Below are 23,130 nucleotides of genomic sequence, written 5' to 3'. Positions count from 1 at the left end.
GTGCCACTTCATGCAATAGGACTGCGAGAAGTGACGTATCTGATGTTGGCGCGGTAATCAAACCTGCATACGTCCCTCCTTCATTAGCTCTTTAGTTCTGTTCTCAACCGTTGAGAGTCAATAAATCCCAGGTGGCAGGTCGGAGGCGGCTGCTGCTAATAACGGCTTCGGTTTCGAAAGCGGGGGAGGAAAGGGAGGTATCGACAAAGGGGAAGAGTCTCCCTTTGCAATACAGTGGAACCTCTTATCGTTCTTATCTGCTCGTCGTCTTGCACTGCTCAACATACACCCATGCCAAGAATTTCCCCGCTTCTCAAACACATTGTGGAGATAAGAAGACACATTTTAAGTACCCACCCCCATTGAGCTGCCCCTTGAGCCGCCTTTGTGACACCCCAACTAGACGGCGCTTGCCACGTTTGAATACATAGTCTTGGCCGCACGGGCCTTTCTCCCGAGAGTTTAGTACTGCCAGTCACCCACAAGAAAAGACTATGAAAGGCAGTCGAGACGCAAACTCCCAATAGCACGGACCCGGAGGTGGGATGATTAGGCAAGAAAAAGAAATTATTATTCAGAACGGGATACTCCGTACCAATAAACCAATTGCACTCCCGTCACTAGTAATTATGCAATGCCATCATGTGCCCTCCCCCCACCTTTAGTCATATCCTTATCATCTATCTTCCAGCCCTGTTTTAATCCCGCCTTTATCCTTGATCGCTCCGTCCAGGCTGATCCGGCTGCCGAGATGTAGCCTCTCGCTGAGTCTCCCCATTAACGCTTATACAAATCGCTGAGACTCGTGGACGAGGCAGTTCTGGATGAGGGCGCAGTTGCACCCCGAATGCTGTAGAAGTTCCATCTCAAGCGTATAAATCTCAAGAGTTAGGTCTGCCACGCATGTAGAAAGATCGCGATGGATGCGCTTCAGATCCTGCTCGCTAGACTCGAGTCTCAGCAGCTCGGCCCTCTATTTGGCTCGGAATTTATTGGCTGCGAGTCGGTTCCGTTCCCGGGCCCTTTTCATGTCGTCATTGCGCTGTTGGACTGCGTAAGCGTTGTTGGCCCTGGCACTTCTATTGCCGCGAATACTTGCATGCTGTGTCTTCTCCTTTGCCAGTGGGTCCGTGTCTTTGTCGCGAGACGAACTTCGTCTATCGGACTTACGAGATAGAAAGCGGTAAGTATCGTGATTCCGCTTTTGAGGCAGTTTCTTTGGTGACCAGGGTCAATACCAGTCATCCTAGACAGGAGGTGATTTCTCAAAACCCACAGGCTCAGAAAGCATAGAAGAAGGTACAATCTCCGTGACGGGAATATCGCTACTCCATAGATTGGGAGATTCGGTCATAGGGTTGTTGTCGCTCCAAACATCAGTCAATCTGGTATCGCTGCGATACACAAAGCTATTAGGAGGTGAGGGAACGGTCGGCGTGTGGACGCTGTTTGCCGTGCTAGTCTCATCTTGGGATGAACCAAATGGTCCTAGCTGGTCTATCGAGCACCATTGCTCCCATGGGAGAGGTTAAGAGATATAGGATGTCACCAAGGTCCAGTCGTCTCCCATAGGATTTAGCACGCCTAGGGCTCTGTCATCCATGAGATGGTAGGGAGCAGGGGGTATGTTTCTGTTCAAGAGGCTAGACTTTTGGCCACAATAGCAAAACAATAGTTAAAGAGAGCTATTATCCATCTAGAGGGGTATGGTATGTACCGCTAGCCTATTGCTTTACCCTAGTGACCACGGGTTTAAGTTGATAGTGGACCTATAGTAGAAGCCTGTGATGATTGGAGATGGAAGAAGATACTATGCCGACTCTCAGAAGCCATTGCAGATGAAATGCCCTGCACTATATAATCTGAATAGACGCAAAGCGTCGAGCAACCAATGGCTGAGCTCCTTGGAATTGCGGAGGCGCATCAAGGACCTCCGAGGGAAGGCTGAGACAAAATTGAAGATGTTAGGGCACGTGGACTAGAAGAGCCCTTGTCTCAGCCCGTTGAAGCGAAAAGGTGTGTTGGTGATTATTCAGGGTCTAAGTTGTGTGTGGCTGTGAGGAGCACGGCTTACTATATGATGTCTATACCCTAGATCTCTCTGTCGGGGTTGATGACTCTATCATAGGACACTCGTTACACTCTTTACACGCGAAAGGAGAGGTTGGCACTGCCGCGAGCGTTGCATCGCGAGATGGACGCGACCCTCGAGGAGATCCTCGTCGAGACTAGGGATTCAGTGGCTACGATGCATCGCTCGCCGAGAGCCGGGAAACCGACCGCGAAAGCCCAGAAAAATGTGCAGGCAGCCGCAAGCAAGGCCGAAACGCCAAAGTATGCGGCTGTAGAGCAAATGGAAGCAGGTGATAACAACCGTGGTAATGCAGTCGGAGGATCGCAGGCCATAGAGAGCGCGGGGAGCGGCAACGAGTCGCTGATCCAGACGATGCTCCGCACGATACTCCGGGAAACATCGAGCCATCTCATGAGCGAGCAGAAGCAGATGCTGGAGAGGCTCTGGGATGCGTTGCTTGAGAACCAGCAAAAGACGACGAACGTGATGACTGAGCAGCTGGAGATGATCCGACACCCCCAGCAGGAAATTCATACGGTCAGGGCCGAAGCAGCCAAAGACCGGAAAAAGATAGAAGAGTTTAGGCGCATGCACGAACAGATGGCTGACCAGCTCAGGGCAATGCGAGAAGAGACAGCTAAACAGCATAGATAGATGCGAGAACAGGAAGCGGAAGATCCGAAACAACTGCGCAAGCAGATAATTGAGCAGATAAACGAGCAGCTTGAGCAGGCACGACAGCAAACAGCAGAAGAAATGGGACAGCTACGAGAGCAACTAGAGGTGGTGACCAAAAGCGTCACGGCCAACAGTGCCTAAGCAAGCCCTTAACCATCATATGCAGATATGGCGCGCACCCCGACAAGCCAACCAAGCAACATTCAAAGCCTATCATCTATGCGAACAACACCGTCCGCGTTCAGCGATACGTGGTGCTATACCATCGACATGCCGAGGGTGAGCGAGGAGGACAGAGGCAAGGCCCAGGCCGGGGGAGTTCGACAAGCCATTAAAGAGGAAATGCGGTCCAAAGAGGGCCAACATGGCGATACGCCGCGGTAGTGAGAGACGTACGCAACGCGGACCGCATCAAAGTAACCTACAGGGACGAAGCCGAAATGCAATTTATCCAGCAAACCGCACAGAAAACCGCAATCAAGGGCGCAAGAGTGCTAAGGGACCAACTTTTCCCAGTCAAGGTAGACGGCGCAAATCGTACAGAAGTGCTAGACTCGAATGGCGATATACTCCCCGGAGCAATGGAGGCTCTGTGTAAGGAGAACGAAGTGATAATAGCCAAGATCCATTGGCTTAGCAACAAGGAGAACGGCAAGACGTATGGGTCAATAGTAATCTACGTAACGAAAGGAGTAGATGCGAAGCGACTCCTAGAAGAGAGGTGGTTTCTGTTAAGACTATATGACTAAGATGGTCCGATCTACTAGTGGCAGGGATGTGGATACTATGTGAGGAGCTGTGCTCCTCTCAGACACATGTAACTTAGACCTTTTAACATCACTGACAATTATTCGCTTTATCATTGAGTGAGGGTTTTAGAACATGGGTTGTGCCGCCGTGGCCAATAAGAACGCGTCTCGACTTGCGAGGCACAGAGGTGGCTGCAGACCATCGGTCTCTTTATGTTCAACTTGAAGAAAGCCAATATGAAATAAGGGGTTAGATGAGTTATTAATATTGAGAAGTAGCCAGGGTGAGTTAGGCAAGAGATCTTGATCTTTGGTTCTCTAAACTTGTTCGCAATGGATTACTTCGTACATGTGCCGGAATACCGGCTTCTCTGTTGCCGCTCTTGTCTGATTATGGTAACTCAACGACGGACCAAAAACCATCTTTAAAGTTCTCCCCACCATCTAGGCATTGCCGAGATCAAGGAAGTGCAGAAGTGGGCATCCAAGATTGATATTATCCAAGATCAACAAGAGATCCACGATAGTCTTCCGCTTGTACCCGACGGTACGCCGCCAATTGCTGCATTGGGTAGACCAAAGACGGGAGGATTCCGCTGCACGTTTGTATCAGAAGATAGCACGGCTGTATCGACTTGCCGATATGTGGGCACGAGTTTGAAACGAATACGGCAGTATCTGAAGGATGAACACGAGTGGGGCCTAGAGCTGAAGGCTGGCCGACGCTCAGCTGCTATGGCTGAACAAGAGCGAAGCAATAATCCGTGGAGGAGCGGGGTTCTCTATCAACGATTCTTCTTGACGGGTTCTCGTAGCGACTACTTCGAGGTGGCACGGGGACTAAATCTCGACGGTCTCAGATCTGAAGACCACGGCTCGCAGGTCAGACTTCAGCAGGCCATTGACGCATTCCAGCGTAAGGGCAATGATGTCCGGAGTCAGGAGGCAAGGCGAATTGATGCGGAGAACGATTTTACTGCACCGAATCCGTGGCTTCGTCGGCTTGGCTCTGCTCTCCACTTGAAGGACTTTAGCGGGAAAAAGGACTTTTTGAGGGACTTGATCTCCATGGAATACGAAGTCGATCCGAACTGTTGAAATGAGCATATTGTGTTGTATTAAAGAAGAAGAAAGACTGGTGTTAACCACCGGAAACTATTGACAAGAAGACATCCACATCCTCGCCACCAATGGATCGGAATAGCCATTGATCCGTTAAACAATGGATCTCGACACGAACAACCCGGACGAGTCAGACGATGCTCAGCTTCGGTTCATACATAGTAAATCAGCCGATAGCTAATACGCACATCAACTACGATATTGTGTAACTTGCCAACTTGTCCTTTTTTGCGCCATTGAGCGTATTCAGTATTAGATAACGCTTCTACGCCTGATAATTGCTGCCCGAACGCGTCGGCGTTTTTGCTAAATAAGAGCGCCTTGGGTGACAAGTTAATTGTGTGGCTAATACAACGTCCTTGGCGTAGTCGGCTATCGAGCCCAAGTTCAGCACCAATGACCTGCATGGCAGTATCGTTGTTTTCAGCATTGTCGAGCGTGAAATAGCCAATCTTCTCTGGACCCACGCCAAGAGTGTGTAGGACGTCGAGAACCTCCCCACCGATCGTTGAGCCGAAGTGACGATGAGCCTCTGGAACCCCAATCATGATTTTGCGCGGCCGCGATTCTTCTCACCTCTGAAAAAAACAAGCAATGACGTAGAGGGCAAGCTTATTTCGAGACGTCCAGCTACCAAATGAGATATGAATCAATCGCTCCAGGGGAGTTCCTCAGCACCTCGATAACCTTCTGCTTGTAGTGGTTATACTCTTGAATGACCTTATATCGGACAGTCCTGACACTCAAGTTGGCGCGCTGAATCGAAACGGAGGGATTCAAATAGTCGAAGATTTCTCGGAGGATGGGGTTCTCGGCGAAGGGAAAGGACTGGTTGCTACTGACGATTAAATCGAATAGCATACGCTGAAAGTGTTGCTTACCGAAGCGTGACATGAAGCTATTCGCGATATTCTGTTCCGTAGGCTTGTTGACGTCCAGTTTCAAAACAAAGGCAATAGTCGGCTGGTTCGATTTCAGTGCGCCTTCGGATTTCAGCTGTGCTGTGCTCTTTTCTCCCTCTGGTGCTGGTGTTTTGTGCTCACGCCATAGATGATTTGCCGCGTTCTGGGGACCTGAAGAGGTAAAACTCGCGATAATAGGACGATTTCCGAGGATGTAGTCCTTGCAAGCCCATTTGCGTAAGCCATCACGTTGAATATCATAGCCAAAGTCCCACAGCGAAGAGCTAGTATCACGAGCGCGTTCTGACCAAGTCCAGCCTCTGAAATGGCGAAAAAGACGGCCTTCGAGGTGCTGCTGTTGGCCTAGTTGGGCTGACTGGTTGGTTGACATCGTCCAATTTTTTTTATTTTTTTTTATTTTTTTTTTTAATTTTATTATTATTATTTTTTTTTTTTTGGCAAAAACAATAGCAAGCAGGACATTTTGGAAAACGCGCTCAATAGGGGCAGTTTCCCGTATCACGTTAAGATTAGCGGTGGAGGTGATCGACCTTGGCTGACTTGAGTCTAGGTACCGCGATTTAATAGGCAATTATATACAAAAATAAGTACTATCGACCGTACAGGGGCAGGGAATATCCCACCATACCTAAATCCACCTAAATCCACTCCATTACATACACTTTCAGGCCCGAATGTAGTGGATTATTACGTAACTGAGCGCCGGCAAAGTGGATTTAATAGAGATGGGCCACTTATATGTGGTCCACGTGGATATGCAGTGTAGTTGGTCCGACCCTTGGGGATGGAGATAGCGGTGGGTGAGCTGAAACTTCGATAGGGGCATGAACTTGAGGATAGAGTGAAGAGCGCCTTGCTTCCCCAGCTTTGGGGTACTCCAGTGGCTTTCAAACCTTCTTACCTTGTGAATTCCTACGTAAATCAGCATGCCGAACCATATGTATACATCTGCAACAGTGATTCCTTGCCCCCAGCTCCAAATCCTTGACTTTGGCTTCAGCTCGTCATTCCAGCTGTCGGTTACGCCCTTTGCGATCAAACTAGCAACCCAGCTATTGCTGTAGTGAATCCATTTCTCAACGAGCCAAATAGGTAGGAAAAGCTGGAATAGCTGCAGCGGCGTATGGGGCGGTTGGTTGATGTGAAGGTCGCGAGCTTCTATGTGGAAAGGCTCGAAGCTGTGGCCGCGGGCCGTATCGGCCGAAAAAACAGGCGCCCGGGTGGGTTCATTGGGCCCCACTGGATAGCTGTGCTTTTCCTTAATAAAACTCTTATCATCGAAGGCATTCAGTGCCTGCGCCTCTTCAGGAATTGATTGGGAAGTCATTGTTTTCTTCAAAATGATTTGTATGGTGTTTTGCTCGCAAATGCTTCATGAGGGGAACTGTCGCAGGGTAGGCATGATCTTCACGGCCTCATGAAACAACTGCGTTAGTCATCTAGCCGTATGCTTTAAGTAACTCTGTGGGAGGGAATACCCCGCACAAGAGACAACCTCAGACAACAATCAATCAACACACTGCTGCTGCTCATTATTCTTTACCTGACCCTTGATCTTTTTAGCACGCTCAGTGCGACAGGAACTTTGGGTACCCCGCTTGTACTCTCGTCATCGCAGGGGTCATGTGGGGCCCGTGACTTGGTGGAGGTTTTTAGCAGCCGAAGAGATAAGTTGAATAGGAAATCCCAAGCATAGTCCAGCCACATCAGGCGACTATTGAAGCTAAAATTGCCGAGCTCACCCGACAGTCCGTGCTCCGACTCGTGTCTAGCTTAATCTGGAGAAACCCTCCTCGGTGGCTGAGATGAGCTTGGCGCCACGGCTCCTTAGTGATTAAAACGGCCAAGGCGCGGAACGCATGGACCTGGAGTCCTCCCAAGCAGCCGTTGTCTCGAAAGCGGAGCCGCCATTGTGATCCAGGCTGGCGGGGATAGCAAGGTGCCGGCGTGCCGACGTACGTCTACACCTATTTTGGTAAACATACATGGTCGAGTCTCGAGGGCCTTAGCGTGGTGGGCCAACCCTAATATCGGCGTAGCGTTGCAGGCGTGTCACATTGTGCCTCAGCAACAGTACCATACATATCCCGACCCGGAAGCCGCTGCCGACGAAAGGCAAGCCGGCACTGAGAGGGTGAGCACGCGTCGTTTGATGCAGGCTTGGGAACGCACCTGGGTTCCGGAAAATGGGATTCTCCTCTTCAGTCATCTTCACGACATGTTCGACACACGGCTCTTTTCGATACACCCGAAAACTCACTGGATCCGCGTCTTCATGCCTTACGACGTCCTTCTCGAGTATCATGGCCGCATCGCCAAAGTGCCGCGATCTGTGGACCGGGCTGCGCTGCGTCATCATTATGAGATGTGCTGCATCGAGAATATGGCCGCGAAGATGCCTTTTGTGGGGCAGCTATCGTGGTTGGGGAGTGTTGCGATGATATCTTGCGTAAATACTCCGGTCGATATACGAACCAAGCTGGCCAAGATTGCCAGCCCAAGTATACTAGAGTCGCCCTCTCAGCAGAACCACGGTGGCCAAGATGCACCGAGTCCTGGTGGTGACCCGTCCAAGCGGACGCGACAAGCTGAAGGACTTCGCGTTCCTGAGTTGACGGACGATGATTGCACGGGCTCCAAGAATGCGAACCATTCAACTCAACTCAATATATTGAAATGGATTGACGTCAACCGTCAACCAACTCACCCAACGTCAGGTTTGCTGATCCAAATATATTGAATAATTTGATTAAATCTGCCGAGAAGTAGAACTAATTAGAAATTGGACCAGCAAACCTGATGTTGGTTGAGTTGGGATAACGGTTGACGTCAATCCATTTCAACATGTTGATATACGTTGAGTGGTTCGCATCCTTGACGGGCTCGTTATCCGGATCACCCTCCTGTCCTACAGATAAGCCAACTTCAGGAATGGACACCTGGGAGGCTTCTCTCGACCTTCAATGGTCACGCAAACGAAAACGAGCACATGAGCCTTGGATCGCATCTGCGCTGGCCAGTCATGATAGTTACATTGCACCCTGCAACAGTGAGGAGTTCTTGGCAGACGTGAATTGGGAGTTGATAAAAGTTGCAAGACGACGTTGATAGCAAACGGGGAGCACCAGAACTGGGAAGATAGTTAATAGAATGTAAACGAGCATCCATCATGAATCAGAGGAGCTTCTCAGGCTTGAGACTATCATAGAAGCATCCCTAACACTTATGCCTGGCATTTATGCCTTGCGTCGGCGAGTCGCCGACAATTAATTTTGTATGGGAAATGTTTTGGCGCTTGCATGACATGGGTCAACCGACGATTGAAATGAGAACCAGCCTGGTGGCCCTGGAGGTCCCCATCACCTGCCGCTACATCCACGTGAAAACTGACCATGTCGATGCGCAAAATTTGCATCGGAAGACCAGTAACGTGGAAATAACATCTCAAACGCAGCAATTGTCGACTGCAGTACTGTGTGCTCTTCTACGAGACATCTGTTTCTCTCCTCGAGGAGCGCAATATACTCTCTCGCCATATGTATAATAGCCCCCTATTCTAGTTAAGAATTATTACTTTACGAGTTGGTGGTGACTAACCTCATCCACCATCGTTTTAGGCGTTCCTTCTTGCGGGTCCTTCATTTCACTCTCCTCTCCTTCCTTTGCCGTTTCAACTCTCATAGGAGGGATACTATCCCGTAATTCGGTTAATGTATCATACAACTGGGTGTCGTGGCGCTTCTCGGTAGTGCACCTGGGCGTGGCTTCCGATGGTTTGTGACGGCCCGAGTTGCGTGCCGGCGCGGGAGGACACTCGGGCTTGATTATCATGCTGGAGGAGAGGGACAATGGCATCAGTCTATACGGCCTCTGTAGCTTAGGAGGTCCCGAGGAACGGTGGGATGCTGCGAAGAGAATTAGCATCGGGGAAAGGGACGGGAAATATATTAAAGTTAAAAGGGGTCGCCGCGGCACTTGAGTCTGTGGTAGTATCGTCACGCCTTGAACACCTTCCTCAACTCGGGCTGCGTTGAAAATTATGGCGTCGAAAATGTTCGCACGACAATTTGCACGATGATGTATCTAAATGTTACTTTCTTGACCTGGCCCAACAAAGAGATATGATATATCTACTACCCTAGACGAGGTGGTATAAAATGGTACCGCAGCTGCGCCATCACCCTTTGGCCATTCCACTTAAACTCAAGGGTTTCGTAGTTCTAGCCGATCATTGGATCGTGTTCTGTGCCGCCTTGCAGATCAATGGGGTCCAGGCCAACCTACTGGGTCGGTTAATGTAACTATGGCCTGACGTAGCGTATCACTGCCTATTACAGACACAACACGGTCGCGGCGGCGGACGACGGCTGAACGACGGTCAGGGGTTTGGGGTTGCACTGTACCGTTTGCCCTGCTACTGAAACAGGGGTTGCGTGTAATATGATCAAATACAACAAATCTGGCCCGTACACGCAGTGAGGCCGTCTTAAAAATGCGTTCAATTACATATTTGGCGATCAATAGGGGACAGGTGCCCGTCCTTCTAAAACTAGACGGGGACCGTCCTAATTACCATATCTAGTATAGCGCCTCCGCAGTCAGTCTTCCCTACGCGCTGCCTATCCCCTCAATTGTCGAAAGGCTCCCGCCAGGTCACTCCAGGGATGTCTGCCCATTTAAAATGCGAAGAATGGAAGGTATATTATTCCCTACCTAAATTAGCCCAAGGTAGATGTCCCAACAATATTTTGTGTTACAAGTCGCGACATCACACTGCTCACACCCCCAAGTTGATTGATGCCTCTTCTTCTTTAATTGAAGCCTCTTCATATTATTGCTGAAATCGCTTATAGGTCATAAACTTGATAATCGAGTGTCCAGGGCGCTGATCCTCCAGCTCAGGGGTTTTCCAATGGTCTTCAATCGCGATTTCTTTGTGAATTCCTATATAAATTAAGATTCCAAGCCAGATATATAATTCTGCTGCAGAGGTCGGCTTCCACTCCTGTAGTCTTGACCCCTCTCTTAATTCGTGGTTCTGGCTATCAATAATGCCCCTTTCTTGCAAAGCTGTTGACCCAGCTATTGGTATACTCGGCCCAGATGCTAACTAGGGAAAGTGGCACGAAGTGTTGGAAGAGGTATAGGGGCTCTTGGGCCAGTTGGTTGACCTTAAGATCGCGCCTTTCCACCTTGAAGGGTTGACAATTGAAGCCTCGGTCTGTGGCGGGAGGAAAGTCAGGCTGCCGCGTGCTATCCCCTTGCTCGCGGCGGCTGTTATCCTCTCTGATGAAGCTGCTATCATCATATGCATTGAGGGCCTCGCCCGGTATTGATTGAGAACTCATAGATGACTTTGCAATGATTTGTATGACGATTTTGGCGGCAATGGTTAATGATGCATCTTTAGGTTCCCCTCATGTACCTGTCATGTGACAGGGTCATGTGGGGCAAGGTACTTTCGGGAGCCTTTCGACAATTGAGGGGATAAGCATATTCTAAAGGACGCCTCTTGCCACGCCTCTTGCCATTTAATTTACTAATGTGGCCCGAGATTTTATAAACTAGATCATCCACCTTATCCAAACGCGACAGCAGACGAGCGGGATTCTGACTATGATAGAGGCGTCCTGTTGTGATCTGGCCCTGTGTTTATTTCTCCCGAGCCTTGATCTTATCATCCATTTTTAATCCCCCTCTCTTGTATTAAGAACGTATGTCGTCTGAGGAGCTGACTGAATGACGCACCGAGGGAAGGTGCGGGGCTAGATTACCCGGTATGTATCCGCACTTGGCGACCAGTGCGTTGTTTAGCCGCCCACTCGACGCGTTGAACATGGCGCCTGGCCAACAACTTCGCCCCACAAGCGTCGGCCCATCTGCTGACCTTCAAACCTGAACTTCACTTCTGCCGATCCCGACAACACGTTCAATCGAACCCCTGATTATCAGATAGGTGACGACCGGTTCCCGAGACACGTGCGTTTAAGCGGTCTAACGGACTCAATTAATGCCATCGCCCGTGCTCTCGCTCTAGAGATCATAGCTCAGTGAGCGTCGCAGCTGATATTGAGTCATTGCGTGAAGCCAAGGTCAGAATGACGACACAGGAATGTCTGCGCAAATTGAAGGACATCAAAGAGATTGTCACACGATGCAGCCTCGAATTCGAAGCGATTAAATCGCCACATGAGATCTACGAGGAGAAGGCAGCAGCTGTGAGGGCTAGCCTTGCTCAAGCGTGGGATCGCCTTCTAGCAAACCCCCATTCACCGGAAGCGTCTGGACTTCAACGCGAGATCGAAGACCACGGTGGCCAGTTGAAAGAACTGGAAATCACATACAATGCGACCTTCAAGGAAGATGAAAAAGCTTATGATCAACAATTACATGCAGCAATGGAGAGTCTTTGCGACGATCTGATCGGAACAATAGGACGGTCCCAGGTAGAGAAATCGCTGCGAACACTTTCGAACCAGCAGCCGTCCGAAAGTGGTCATGGCGGCTCTTCCGATGGCCTGGAAACGTCTTTGACTACGCCAAGTGAAGCTACTGAGCGAGAGTTCAGGACTTCACAGTTGCATGCATCTGCTCCAAGGACGGGAAGTGTCATGCGCGTCTGTCCCGTGAGCCTCTTCTGCACCGGGATGGGCAGGATCGTTAGCTGACGCATATAGGAAAAACGAAAGGAAAGTCCATCTGGCTTGTCAACAAGACAGAAACGCCACCGGGCCGATCGCATAGATCCTCATAGAGAAGTGATGAAGACAATCCACTTTGAGGAAGTCTTTCAGAACGGGTCTGCTGCAACCAAACATGTCATCGTTAGGTTTCCAGCAGGCGATGGTGCATGGTACATTCTTCGATGCGACAAGCATGGTCTCACTTTTAAAGACAAAGCGATCGAGAGCGCTACGGCCCACCTGGCTGGTGGAGAGCATGGCCGGCTGTCGAAAGAGCCCGCCGAAGTTATCGAGCAACTTGGAGTTCAGGTTCTTGATTGCAACGAGACCCTGGCTGACAAGAACAACACAGTAGCTCTGAAAGCGTTGCGAAAGGAACACGAGCAGGGTGCTGCTCACAACAGGCCCCTACGGGAAAAAATCTCGCCTTCTCACAGACCCACCAGGCAGAGTCGAAGGCGACATCATGGCGATAGTAGGCGGCAACGCGATCAAGATTTCGACGGCATTATAGACCCAAGACCTGGCGACGTATATCTCGCTTTCTGGGAGAAGTCTAAGGAATAGTTGGCCGTCCTCCTCCTCCCCCTGACAGAGCTAGATAACGTTGGCGTCCGAAACAATCTTCGAGATTTAGGTCTAGCAGAGGACGTGCCAGGATGTTATGACTATGACAACCGGACCAACTGTTTTAGGTGGCGGGAAGGATACAGAGATGGAGAGTCGTCTGTCAGAGAGCGTGAGTTTCCCGTCATGTACTTTGACGGGCAGGACTTCCCGGCCAGGAGTGCAGTGGGCTGGGTAGCTGCCAAAGATTTGCGCACCCTCGATGTAAATGCTGCTTAGTCGTCTCTGGTTCCGCATTTTTAATCAGTGCGGAAATTCCTGAGAGACCGTGTAGCGCCGCCGCAAGCGGAGGTCATCGTCGCGAGTTCTGGCGTGGACAGAACCGATTCATTCAATGGTATGTCGCCATAGGGACTTCCGCGTACAGTTCTGCTTACAGCTTATCACCGCATCCAGAGCAGCACACTCATCCAAGACCTTCCCCAGATCCAAATCAGGATGATCACGAAGTCGCGCATCCGGCTGAGCTGGCACCATGTACAGCGCAGTCGCGTTCCACCGCATCCGCTCCTGATGGCCGGGCTTCGTTGCCAGGTGGCTTAAGAGAGCCGGAGCAAAGCCCTGAACCGCGCCAAGAGATACCAAGAAACGACCATTCTGATACTCGATGCGAAATCAACCCGGTAAATGGAACTCAACTGGAAGAGCATCCCGGCCAGATCTTGAGTGTAACGAGGTCTCAGACCTCCGCAGGGACGAGCCAAGCCATAGATGGGTTCGATCATGCCACGAGCACAGCAGAACGAGACTCTCTCGCCGCAGAAGAAGGGGCCGGAGATCGTGTCGACAGCACGGCTATCATATCGCCACGAGTATCGCCTCAAGTATCCGCTCTCGCACAGGCTGCGCTCGATACCCTTCGCTCGCCGGCGCCAGTGCGAGACAGCGGGTCAACACCGCTCACATCTGACGACCATTATGAAGCCGAACCTTCTGCACCATCCAGGTCGACTGAGTTAAGACCTTCTCAGCCAGCACATGTCGCAAAAGCCGCGTCAGAAACTCCTCGAAACCAGGGTGCCGAGCCAGTGGCATGTCGCATAATGGATGAACAATCACGGGACCAAGCTCAGCATTCTCCAACGTCAAGACTTCAACTAGTATTATAAGGTCCATCGTCCAGTTACAGCTCTACCTTGTCGGAAGGCCCAGCGTCGAATCGTGCGCCGCTTCAACCTTTTCCTGCTCTTCCACCAATTCGACCCCTAAACCGGGGTCATATCAGCATTGACTCTACAAAAGTCTTATCGACGTCACAGCCGCCACCGAATGCGTGCGCCTTACCACCGATTCTTCCTTCTAGAGGGCAAGACACGACATTCCATGCCATGTCTACCCATCGGTGGAGTAACCCAGCTACTGTATCGCAGGTGGCAAACCCCAACGCGGCAAGCAGTCCATTACTTGGCACTGTCCCATTGCCAGTTGATCAGGATTGCTTGTCGACTGGTCAAGGTTGAGCTGCTGCCCATGCAAGTGCGTCAGCACCTTCACGGTTCAACGAAGTTAGGCCAAGCAATTTAGGCCTCGAGAAAGCAACATCGTTAGGCGCACCCATGCATCCTGATCTACAAATCCTAGGCGAGTCAGAATCACTCGACTTGAACCATTGGGCTTATAAACTTCCTGGGCCGCTCGTCGATTATCTAAAGGAATATTTAAGACGAAGAAGTCTGGTTCCTGAGTTCAATGGGCTAAGGAACTCTGAAGGTTTTTATAACTGTCCTTTATGCGACGAGAGAAAGGTGAAAAACTACCAGCGCCCAGGGTCATTCACTAATCATCTGGTGAAGCACTGGCGTTCATTTCAAAACAATTTAGAAGTCCGCTTGTCGGGATGACAGTTCATAGTTTTAGAGAATTAGAGCGTATGACTGCCAATCAATCTTGGTGATCTAGTCTGTCTATCACCTATTATCTTACAATGATGTTGTTTTGTTTACAATAATTAAACGATTTGTGGGTTGCTAGGTCACAAATTCAGCCACGTGACCTCCTGTCACTTCCACCACCCTGACCCCGCTTCACGATGCGACTTTGCGACACAGGCTTCAATTTCAACACGAGATTAGCCACCCAAAATGGCACCTGAGACACGCAATTTTGGCACTAAAATAAGCGGAAATTGCCAAAGAAATCATGAATTTACCCCCGAGCAAAGATCTGCGATGGTGGCTGAGATATACACCGGCAAATCGTATCGGGATGTCGCAGATGACTACGGCACGGATCAGGGCACCGTCTATCGCACAAAGCGGCGCTGGGAACAACACCATTATAACCACTCGAGACCTCGTGGAGGGCGGCCAAAGAAACTCACGGCTATACAGATTGTGAGGATGAATTCTTTTATTAACCGGCATCGGCACCTGACGTGGAACGACCTGATTCTAGAGCTCGATTTGAATATAAGCAAGAGGACCCTCCAGCGAAGGCTTCAGAGCTATTGGCGCCGCAAATGGCGGTCCAAAAGACGTATCGCACTATCAGAGGACGATGCAAAAGAGCGGCTTGAATTTTCTGAGTATTGGATCCCTCGGATTGACGAGCTTTTGCTAGTAAATTGGCCCTGAAAGACAGAGGGTTCTACCGCTGACTTTCCCGCAGGCCTGCTTCACAGACGAGTGCACAGTTCAAAACGCTCCGAATAACCCAGACGGCTGGGTCTTTCGCCGGCCTGATGAAAAGCTTTGTAAGGACTTAGTCGATGTTCAACAACACGGAAAAGCTCGTCAGTCTATTATGGTGTGGGCTGGCATAGCTGGAAAGAAGAAGACTATTCTCATCGTCATGACGAGGGATCCTGAGGCCAAGAGGAACGGTTACACAAGCTGGAGCTATATCAAGGCACTGTCAGAAGGTCTTCTTCCTTTCATCGACGAATTTGGGCTTTTCCAGCAAGACAACGCCCGGATTCACACTTCAGAGAAGTCCAAAGACTGGCTGCTTCTCCATGGGATCAGGCCCATAAATTGGCCGACTAACTCGCCTGATCTCAACCCCATAGAGCACCTTTGGAAAGCTTTGAAGTCCAAATTACGAAGATTACACCCTGAATTTACTAGACTAGGCAAAAGTCAGGCTGATACAGCAAAAATGGTGTCGTGGATCAAGGAAGCGTGGGATGCATTGGACCCAGGCCTCGTCGAGAAGCTAACGCAGTCAATGGAGCGCCGGCTTCAAGCCGTGCGTCGGGCAGGGGGTTGGTATACAAAATATTAATCTACGGATCAAGGGCTTTAAATTGATATGCTTTTCGGCTTCATTGGACTTCTTATTATTATGTAATTAAAGGATGAAGATGATGTGTGAAGACGGGGGGATGGTGATGTGGGTCTGGTGTTGTCAGACTTTTGGCGTAACATTTTTACCCAATTCAAACAAGATCGCCTTCAACGACATTCTGTGTTCACCCCCACTTTGCAAACATCAAACCCCTAAGACGGGTTCTTGATTTCCTCAAAGTTCACTATCGTTTTCGCGACTGAGTTCGTGCGATGAAAGGAGACAAAAATTGTCTATCTTGGTCTGGTTTCATCTGGCGGGATAGCATTACAGCCTGCTTGCGGCGATCATCCTGCCTTCATTGCGCCAACTTTGCAGCCCTCTTCCGTTCTCTTTCCAGTCTCCATGTTTCGCCCCATTTCTGATGAACCCACATGAGGGGCGAAAAACGTAACAACTCCCGTCAGAATTAGAAACGCATTTCTCACCTTCACCGCGTCGATCAGTGGCTGAATCACACTGACCCCAGCAGCCCCAAGGAGGCACCGACACAAGCTGTTAGTGGCCGTAGCACCAGCGGAGCCCTCAGGGAAACAGTCCACTAGCATGGTAGAGTTGATGTTGAAAATGGCCGTGGCCGTGAATGCGACCATGAACTGCAGCCCCAGGGAAGCAACCAGGTTAACGGCGAAATGCCTGCGTAGGTCATTGAACTCGTAGCTGGGGCCGTAGAGTGCCATGGACAAGATGAACGCTACACTGAAATGCGGCATCAGTGAGAGACGTGCACGCTCAAAAGGGAAGTTCCTGTTGAGCTTGACGTTCACAGTGTCCAAGCCATGCTCCTCCTTGTATTGTGCCTCGACGCGCTTGAAGGCTCTATCCAGGAGCTTTCCTGTGCAGATCGAGCCTAGGACACACCCGATTCCATTGGGGAGGAAGCAGAGACTAACTTGCCACTGGTTTAGGGTCGGAAATGTCCGCAACAGTGCCGTCGTGGTCGAAGAGGTCACCATGCTCCATAATGTGTACACCAGAGTCCCCCAAGCTAGAAGGACAAAGATGTCTTTTTCGAAGACGTTCCTCAAAGGAGCGATGAGATTTTTGAACGATAGGGGCGGCGTATTTCGTGCCTGTGCCTTAGTTGTGCAGGCCCATTCCTTTGGGGCCTGGAGCAGGTAGATCCAAGGTTTGTGGAAACCCCCAAGGGGAATGCTACCATCACCCGCTATTTTGCGCTGTGTCTCCGGTAAGAAGATTAACAGCAGAATGAGAACCAAGAGACTCAAGGTGAACAACAACCAAAAGATGCTCCTGAAACCCCACGCACCATTGAGGGCACCGCCAATGGCGGGCCCAATGGCTTGACCTGTCATCCTTTGTCCTGATGAGTAAAGATTACTAGCGCAAACGCTGCTTCAACATACCTGATGCCGGCATTCGTTCCCATGAAGCCCCCCCGTTCGCTCGGCGCGGCCACATCAGCGATGACACCTGCGCTGATGCTGATAGTTGCAGCAGAGCCCGCCGCCTGGAGCCCTCGCAGCACAAGCAGCATTGGATAATTTGACGTGAAAGCCAGACCCAAGTTTGCTCCAGTGTATATAGCGAGAAGTATAGAGAACGTGAGGCGGCGACCGCATGTGTCCGACAGAGCACCAAATAATGAAGGAGCGATGCCTTGGACGATCATATACACGGTGATTGTTAGGGCAATAAGAGAAGTGCTTACACCCAAATCCAATGATATTGTGTTGATGGCGGGAAAGTAGATGTTCGAAGACAGCGGAGAAAATGACCCAGCCAAGGAGACAAGGGAGACGAGATACCATTTCTGGCGTCGAGAGAAAATGTGGTACGGTGAGTCGTCTACCTTGGTTAACTGAGAGCGAACTCCAATCTCGACGTCGGCGACATGGGGTACGGGTTGTTTCGATGCAGAATCTTTAGGGTCCTCCATCCCAAAGTAGAGCCACTCTGGGTCGTTGCATCATTGATAGACATGTTTGGCGACGATGGAGTCATATGGTGACATAAGTGAGGACTATTGTCCGCTCGAACTTGCAAAGGCGCCGCCATCTGTATGGATATCAAACAAATCTGTCGATATGTTCGGGCAAAATGAAAACAAACTTAAGCCTGGATTGTCAAGCGAGCCTGGACTGAACAGAGTGGTGTCGGAGGGAAGCTGAAGTAGGAGTGCTGCTAACATTCTCGGGATGAGACTACACAGTCCCTAGTCCCTGTTAAATTCCCCTTCTGAGCGGTGCGCTGACAGACGGATTCTAGGCTTTAATGTGGTTGTCAAGGAGGCATCGCATCCCCTGTTCGACAGATTGTCACTTAGACCGAGCACGTATTCCGTGGAGCCACTAGGATTGAGGCAGGAGCATTCGACCAAAGTGGATGGACCTCGCCAGCCCACATTTAAGCATTACAGAGAGTCTGGTCATGTCTTGTACTATGTAGTAGTTTTGTCACGATGGCGAATCTCGGCACTTACTGCTCCGTACGAGTTCGTAGTATGCTTTGGGCCCAAGCCTGCCGTCAAAAAGTGGGCCTCGTCGATCATTATCACACAGTGGCTTTAAGCAAGAAACTACAAAGGAGAAATGAATTAAAGAAGAATAGCTGAGACTCGCCTCTTACAGGTGGTCAAGCGCTTGCTTATTCTGGCTTGGAGTCGAAGAGTTTGGGCGAACTGTTTATCCCTGCATACGAGGCGCGCTACCTCCGCATCCTTCTGTCCATCATCTCACACGATTCCCAGATTTTCCTGGACGAATCCGTTTGCCAAGCGAAAGGAGAAATATGACTGAAGGGGCACATTAACAGAAGATCCGGTGTGAATGGACCGCTGAGTACGAAGTGGACGATACCAAGCGTCAGTTGCATGGTGTGATGACAGGAGGCAACTTCGGCCGTCCATCGCGTCCAGCCCTAAAACGGCTCGTCGGATTGCACCGTATGGTGGAAGATTAGAGGCAGCTAAGGGGCGTCTCGCGTGCAGGGCCTGCGGAGTTTGCCGTCTGTTTTGCCCTGTTTGCCCATTATTTCAAAGATTGGTAATTGCCGAACGTCCGTACTAAGATGGAGGCGGCTTCTGATCATTTAGCCAAAAAGAGTCTTCTCTCTCGGACGATTACGCGGCCGAAGGTAACGGCATACGCCAACGTCCCCGCTAAGCTAGCAGAGCCACCAAGAAGTACCAAACCAGCGCCAAAGAGAACACAACCGCCCGCCCTCATCTCCCCTCCTTTCCTGTTTCCCTGCGAGAATGTTCCCCTACCACAAAATGGCGGACTCAGATATAGGTTTCACTCCCGGCGCGCGCCATATCTCGATGCGATTGCTTCTCTCTTACGCCTTGGACTGGTTGGCCCTCATTGTTGTCGCTGCAATCGCTGCATTGCTCGGCCGGATCGAGCCTAATAAAAGGCCCTTCTCCCTCGTCGACCCTGACATCTCGTGTGTCTCCCTTCCATCCATTTGATACAGCTCCCATCCGTGTGCTCACCGCTAATCTTAACCCAAAAACAGTTTCCCTTTCACAGCGCACGAGACCGTTCCTCCCTACTTGCTCCTCACTCTCAGTGCCGTCATCCCGATTTGCGTCATTGCTATCGTCTCCCTCGTTTTCGTACCCGGACCGACCGTGCCTAAAGACACTCCCAAGGCCTTGGTATGGAAGCGCAAGCTCTGGGAGCTCCACGTGGGCTGGCTAGGTCTTGCGTTGGCCCTTATTTCAGCTTGGTTCTTCACTGAGGGTATGAAGAACATGTATGGCAAGCCTCGCCCTGACCTGCTCTCCCGATGCGAACCCGACGTCGAGGACGCTCAGAAATACGTAGTGGGAGGATATGCTGGTGAAAGCATAAATGGTCAGCTCTTTTCGGCCGACATTTGCCAGCAGAAGGATTCGCACAAGCTCAACGATGGTTTCCGAAGCTATCCCAGTGGTCACTCGTCCTTTTCAGCTGCTGGTCTCATCTACACTTCCCTATTCCTTGCAAGTAAATTTGCCGTCACCATTCCCTTTGTCGTGCCAGCTTCGGTCTCCGCTGGTTCTACCACCCACGCTGCCTTCCCGTCCCGCATGCACTCGGAGGTTGATCATTGTAAACCGACACGGACTCAGGCTTCTATGAACCGCCGCTCTGCGACTTGCCCGCACTTTAACATCAATATGGCTGCTCAACAAAACGTCAAGATTCGGTCTTTGCGTCGCCAAGCCGCTGCGCCCCGATCTACCTCCTGGTCATCACTCTTATGCCCTTTTGCGTTGCGGTCTTCGTCGCTTCCTCACGGTGGTTCGACTTTCGACATCATGGTTTCGACATTCTCTTCGGTTTCCTCATGGGTACTATCACCTCTATTTACGCTTTCCGATACTATCACCTTCCCATCCAAGAGGGCGCTGGCTGGGCCTGGGGTCACCGAAGTGAGGACAGGGCCTTCTGGGCTGGCGTTGGTCGACTGGGCTACGTGGGAGATGCAGGCAACTTGCCTGAGCAAAGCGAAAGTCACCATCAGGACTTAGGCGCTCCTCTGACCGTAACTCCGAGTGCTTTCACGCAGAGACCCGTTAACATTGACCATGACGATCACGAGTCTCGTCAGTTCCCGAGCCTAGAGCTCCAGAGAATAGGTTCGAGAGATTATTTGGAGGAACGAAGTATTTATGGTTAGCGTTTTCTTTTTTATCAAAAGGATTTTCTGGGTTCTCTTGCACGACGTTTCCTAGTCTCAAATGTCACTGAAATTGAGAGCCAGACTCGCCAGCATCTCACAGCTAGGATAGACACATAGCTTGACACGAGTTGCAGGGCGTGTCATGGTCTAGCGTAGCCATATCCGAAATCCGTCCTGCCAGAAACAATAGCAGTCTGAATGCTACGGGTGTAGCCTTAAGGTTGTTAACATCCTCAGGCCGCTTGGATGTGTATTAGCCTTCCAATCTCCCCCATTTCGCCTGTCCGCCAAATTCATGTATAAAGCGTCCCTTGGGAGGGATTCAAACGATTTTGTCGCACCCGCAGCTTCCTAGAATGAAACCTCAATCGGTGCCATGATGTCCAGTAGGCAGAATGAGTGTATCGGGACCCTTATTCACGACTTAAAAGCATATAATCAACATTTGATTTCAACTCCCTCGTGTAATGTTCCGCACCAGCGGTCATCTTATGTTGCAAGTATTAACTTCCTTTGCGAGTCAGTCCACGCCCTCCAGAGCAATAGAACGTTTTGATAGCCATCTTGGATTATCTTAACAGTTTATCATGGCTCTTTTACGATAGCCTAATTATTCTTTTAATGGGTGAGTGTATAAGGTGGATGCTACCTTGCAGAAAGGGATAACTCTGTCGGGCCTCCGAGCATCCTCGACGGCGTTGCATCCTAGGAGGATTAAGTTTCCATAACAGAACTTAATAATATTAAGAAATTAGATAAGTCGTTAATCCGACCTTGTCGTGTTGATATATATCGGGTTGTAGCTTGCTGTTAGAGACATAGCTCAGCAACTCCACCAATACATGATTGGGCAACTGGAACGGAAATCTGTCGAGGTAAATTAATAAAACGGCTGCAATGTAGAACTTAAGAGGCCAGCAGCTGTATTGCCGCGAGGGTACTAAAATTCGAGTCCAGTCCGGTGGAGATCATGGCATACCTTTTGTCCTATAACCATTCGCCGGCTGCTGCAATAGAGAACTGCGGCCAACGGGTGGACGATCTGCGCTATAGAAGGAAGAGGAAGAGAAAGGACATGTCAAATGGCCATGAGAATATGACCAGGAAACGAAACACTGGTCGACCCCAGCCAACCGTTACCGAATCTGATCATCAACGCCCTCAATTTTGCGAATGCAAAATAACATTAATTATTAGGAGTATAATCCAAATAAAGCTGAAACCAAAATAACATATCTTCATACTTTAATTCCTTCTTTTCAATTTTGTTGATAAGCTTCTAGCTGAGCTGCCGTAGCCGCTCGCGTGTATTTCAGATGTTCTCAATATTCACAAGCCGTTCCTAAGGGCTAGGTTTGACTTTCCTATTTGCCGGCTAAAAATGCTCGACTTGGCCCTTCAAGATGTAATTTTCATGCTCGAGCCAGCAGTTTGGTGTCATGCTTATCCAAGGCCCTGCTGACCTTCCTGAAGAGATGCCCTACCGTCGTACCTAGAGGCTCGCTCTTTGGAATGCTCATTATTGCCGTACGCACTTCCAAAGTCCGATGGACCGTCATTATTGCGATTTCTGTTGTTCCTGGTCTCTTCCTTGCCGCGACAGGTGTTCCGAATGCTCCGAACTTTCTCCTTTCTCGCCGTCCTTGCCGTTCAAGGAACCATGGGTTCAAAAGGGCCTTCAGTATAGAAACTGGCCACATTCCACGTGATTTTAAACCCGCCTGGATAGCCTCTGGCTTCATGGCTTCCTTACTTGCTTCTGCATAGCAAATGAGAAGGTGTGCCTTGACTATCGGTCTGTTTTCCCTGATATTGACGATGCGAGGAACTTGCTTTCGGTATATTCTACATAAAAAGCCGTCAATCCAATGCTTGCCGATCGGTCTATTATCGCCGTTGTTCCTGACCATCCTTTGGTCGAATTCCTTGAGCTGCTCATAACTCTGCGGGAAGCCTAGAGCCTGCTGAGTAAGAGCCCAGTCAGTAAGGTGCTTCGATTGCACTGGCGAGAGGCATTGAGGATACGGTTGAGCCTCTGTGCGGCTTTCTGCACCCTCGAGACGGTCGCGTATGGTTGAATGTGGGATTTCCCATTCATCAGCAGCTGTTTTCACATCTCCCATCGTGATATCCTGGTCGATGGCAAATTGAGTTTCAGTTTCTGTATATTCGGTATCGCTGGTCCTAAATCTTCAACCAGAATTCAAGTTGGATAATTGTGGCACGAGAAAACGCGGAGTGTTCATAACGCGAAGTGCTGGTGTGGTATATCCGGGTGGTTTGTCATAGCGGTTCACTGGGCTTGGGTGTTAATTATTCCCACCTAAAACACCATATTATCATTTTGATGTTATCTA

The 23,130-nt window shown here is 50.1% G+C and overlaps 9 protein-coding genes across 9 annotated transcripts; 6 read left to right on the top strand and 3 right to left on the bottom strand.

The window, feature by feature from the left end:
* Nucleotides 1–2,194: 2,194 nt before the first annotated feature.
* On the top strand, nucleotides 2,195–2,728 carry MRS44_017088 (uncharacterized protein; the record flags this gene model as incomplete). Its single annotated transcript, XM_065617596.1, has 1 exon — nucleotides 2,195–2,728. The coding sequence occupies one exon, from the start codon at nucleotides 2,195–2,197 to the stop codon at nucleotides 2,726–2,728; it is 534 nt and encodes a 177-aa protein (XP_065473668.1).
* Nucleotides 2,729–2,920: 192 nt separating this feature from the next.
* Nucleotides 2,921–4,599, top strand: MRS44_017087 (uncharacterized protein; the record flags this gene model as incomplete). Its single annotated transcript, XM_065617595.1, has 3 exons — nucleotides 2,921–3,132; nucleotides 3,180–3,410; nucleotides 3,933–4,599. 3 exons carry the CDS (start codon nucleotides 2,921–2,923, stop codon nucleotides 4,597–4,599), a joined length of 1,110 nt encoding a protein of 369 aa, XP_065473667.1.
* A 654-nt stretch (nucleotides 4,600–5,253) lies between these two features.
* On the bottom strand, nucleotides 5,254–5,916 carry MRS44_017086 (uncharacterized protein; the record flags this gene model as incomplete). Its single annotated transcript, XM_065617594.1, has 1 exon — nucleotides 5,254–5,916. The coding sequence occupies one exon, from the start codon at nucleotides 5,914–5,916 to the stop codon at nucleotides 5,254–5,256; it is 663 nt and encodes a 220-aa protein (XP_065473666.1).
* A 1,848-nt stretch (nucleotides 5,917–7,764) lies between these two features.
* On the top strand, nucleotides 7,765–8,286 carry MRS44_017085 (uncharacterized protein; the record flags this gene model as incomplete). Its single annotated transcript, XM_065617593.1, has 1 exon — nucleotides 7,765–8,286. One exon carries the CDS (start codon nucleotides 7,765–7,767, stop codon nucleotides 8,284–8,286), a length of 522 nt encoding a protein of 173 aa, XP_065473665.1.
* Nucleotides 8,287–11,644: 3,358 nt separating this feature from the next.
* MRS44_017084 (uncharacterized protein) lies at nucleotides 11,645–14,065 on the top strand (the record flags this gene model as incomplete). Its single annotated transcript, XM_065617592.1, has 5 exons — nucleotides 11,645–12,172; nucleotides 12,224–12,704; nucleotides 13,076–13,193; nucleotides 13,236–13,956; nucleotides 14,003–14,065. 5 exons carry the CDS (start codon nucleotides 11,645–11,647, stop codon nucleotides 14,063–14,065), a joined length of 1,911 nt encoding a protein of 636 aa, XP_065473664.1.
* An 872-nt stretch (nucleotides 14,066–14,937) lies between these two features.
* Nucleotides 14,938–16,078, top strand: MRS44_017083 (uncharacterized protein; the record flags this gene model as incomplete). The annotated part of the gene is made up of 2 exons (XM_065617591.1): nucleotides 14,938–15,414; nucleotides 15,464–16,078. 2 exons carry the CDS (start codon nucleotides 14,938–14,940, stop codon nucleotides 16,076–16,078), a joined length of 1,092 nt encoding a protein of 363 aa, XP_065473663.1.
* Nucleotides 16,079–16,428: 350 nt separating this feature from the next.
* MRS44_017082 (uncharacterized protein) lies at nucleotides 16,429–18,041 on the bottom strand (the record flags this gene model as incomplete). Its single annotated transcript, XM_065617590.1, has 4 exons — nucleotides 16,429–16,976; nucleotides 17,035–17,214; nucleotides 17,412–17,458; nucleotides 17,509–18,041. The coding sequence occupies 4 exons, from the start codon at nucleotides 18,039–18,041 to the stop codon at nucleotides 16,429–16,431; spliced, it is 1,308 nt and encodes a 435-aa protein (XP_065473662.1).
* A 1,335-nt stretch (nucleotides 18,042–19,376) lies between these two features.
* Nucleotides 19,377–20,770, top strand: MRS44_017081 (uncharacterized protein; the record flags this gene model as incomplete). The annotated part of the gene is made up of 3 exons (XM_065617589.1): nucleotides 19,377–19,549; nucleotides 19,622–20,199; nucleotides 20,292–20,770. The coding sequence occupies 3 exons, from the start codon at nucleotides 19,377–19,379 to the stop codon at nucleotides 20,768–20,770; spliced, it is 1,230 nt and encodes a 409-aa protein (XP_065473661.1).
* A 1,415-nt stretch (nucleotides 20,771–22,185) lies between these two features.
* On the bottom strand, nucleotides 22,186–22,896 carry MRS44_017080 (uncharacterized protein; the record flags this gene model as incomplete). The annotated part of the gene is made up of 1 exon (XM_065617588.1): nucleotides 22,186–22,896. One exon carries the CDS (start codon nucleotides 22,894–22,896, stop codon nucleotides 22,186–22,188), a length of 711 nt encoding a protein of 236 aa, XP_065473660.1.
* Between the last annotated feature and the right edge of the window lie 234 nt (nucleotides 22,897–23,130).

The sequence above is a fragment of the Fusarium solani genome, assembly GCF_023522795.1.
Source record: "Fusarium solani strain SB1 chromosome Unknown bctg00000013, whole genome shotgun sequence".
NCBI classification, from domain to species: Eukaryota; Fungi; Ascomycota; class Sordariomycetes; order Hypocreales; family Nectriaceae; genus Fusarium; species Fusarium solani.
This window is presented reverse-complemented; position numbering and strand designations above follow the sequence as displayed.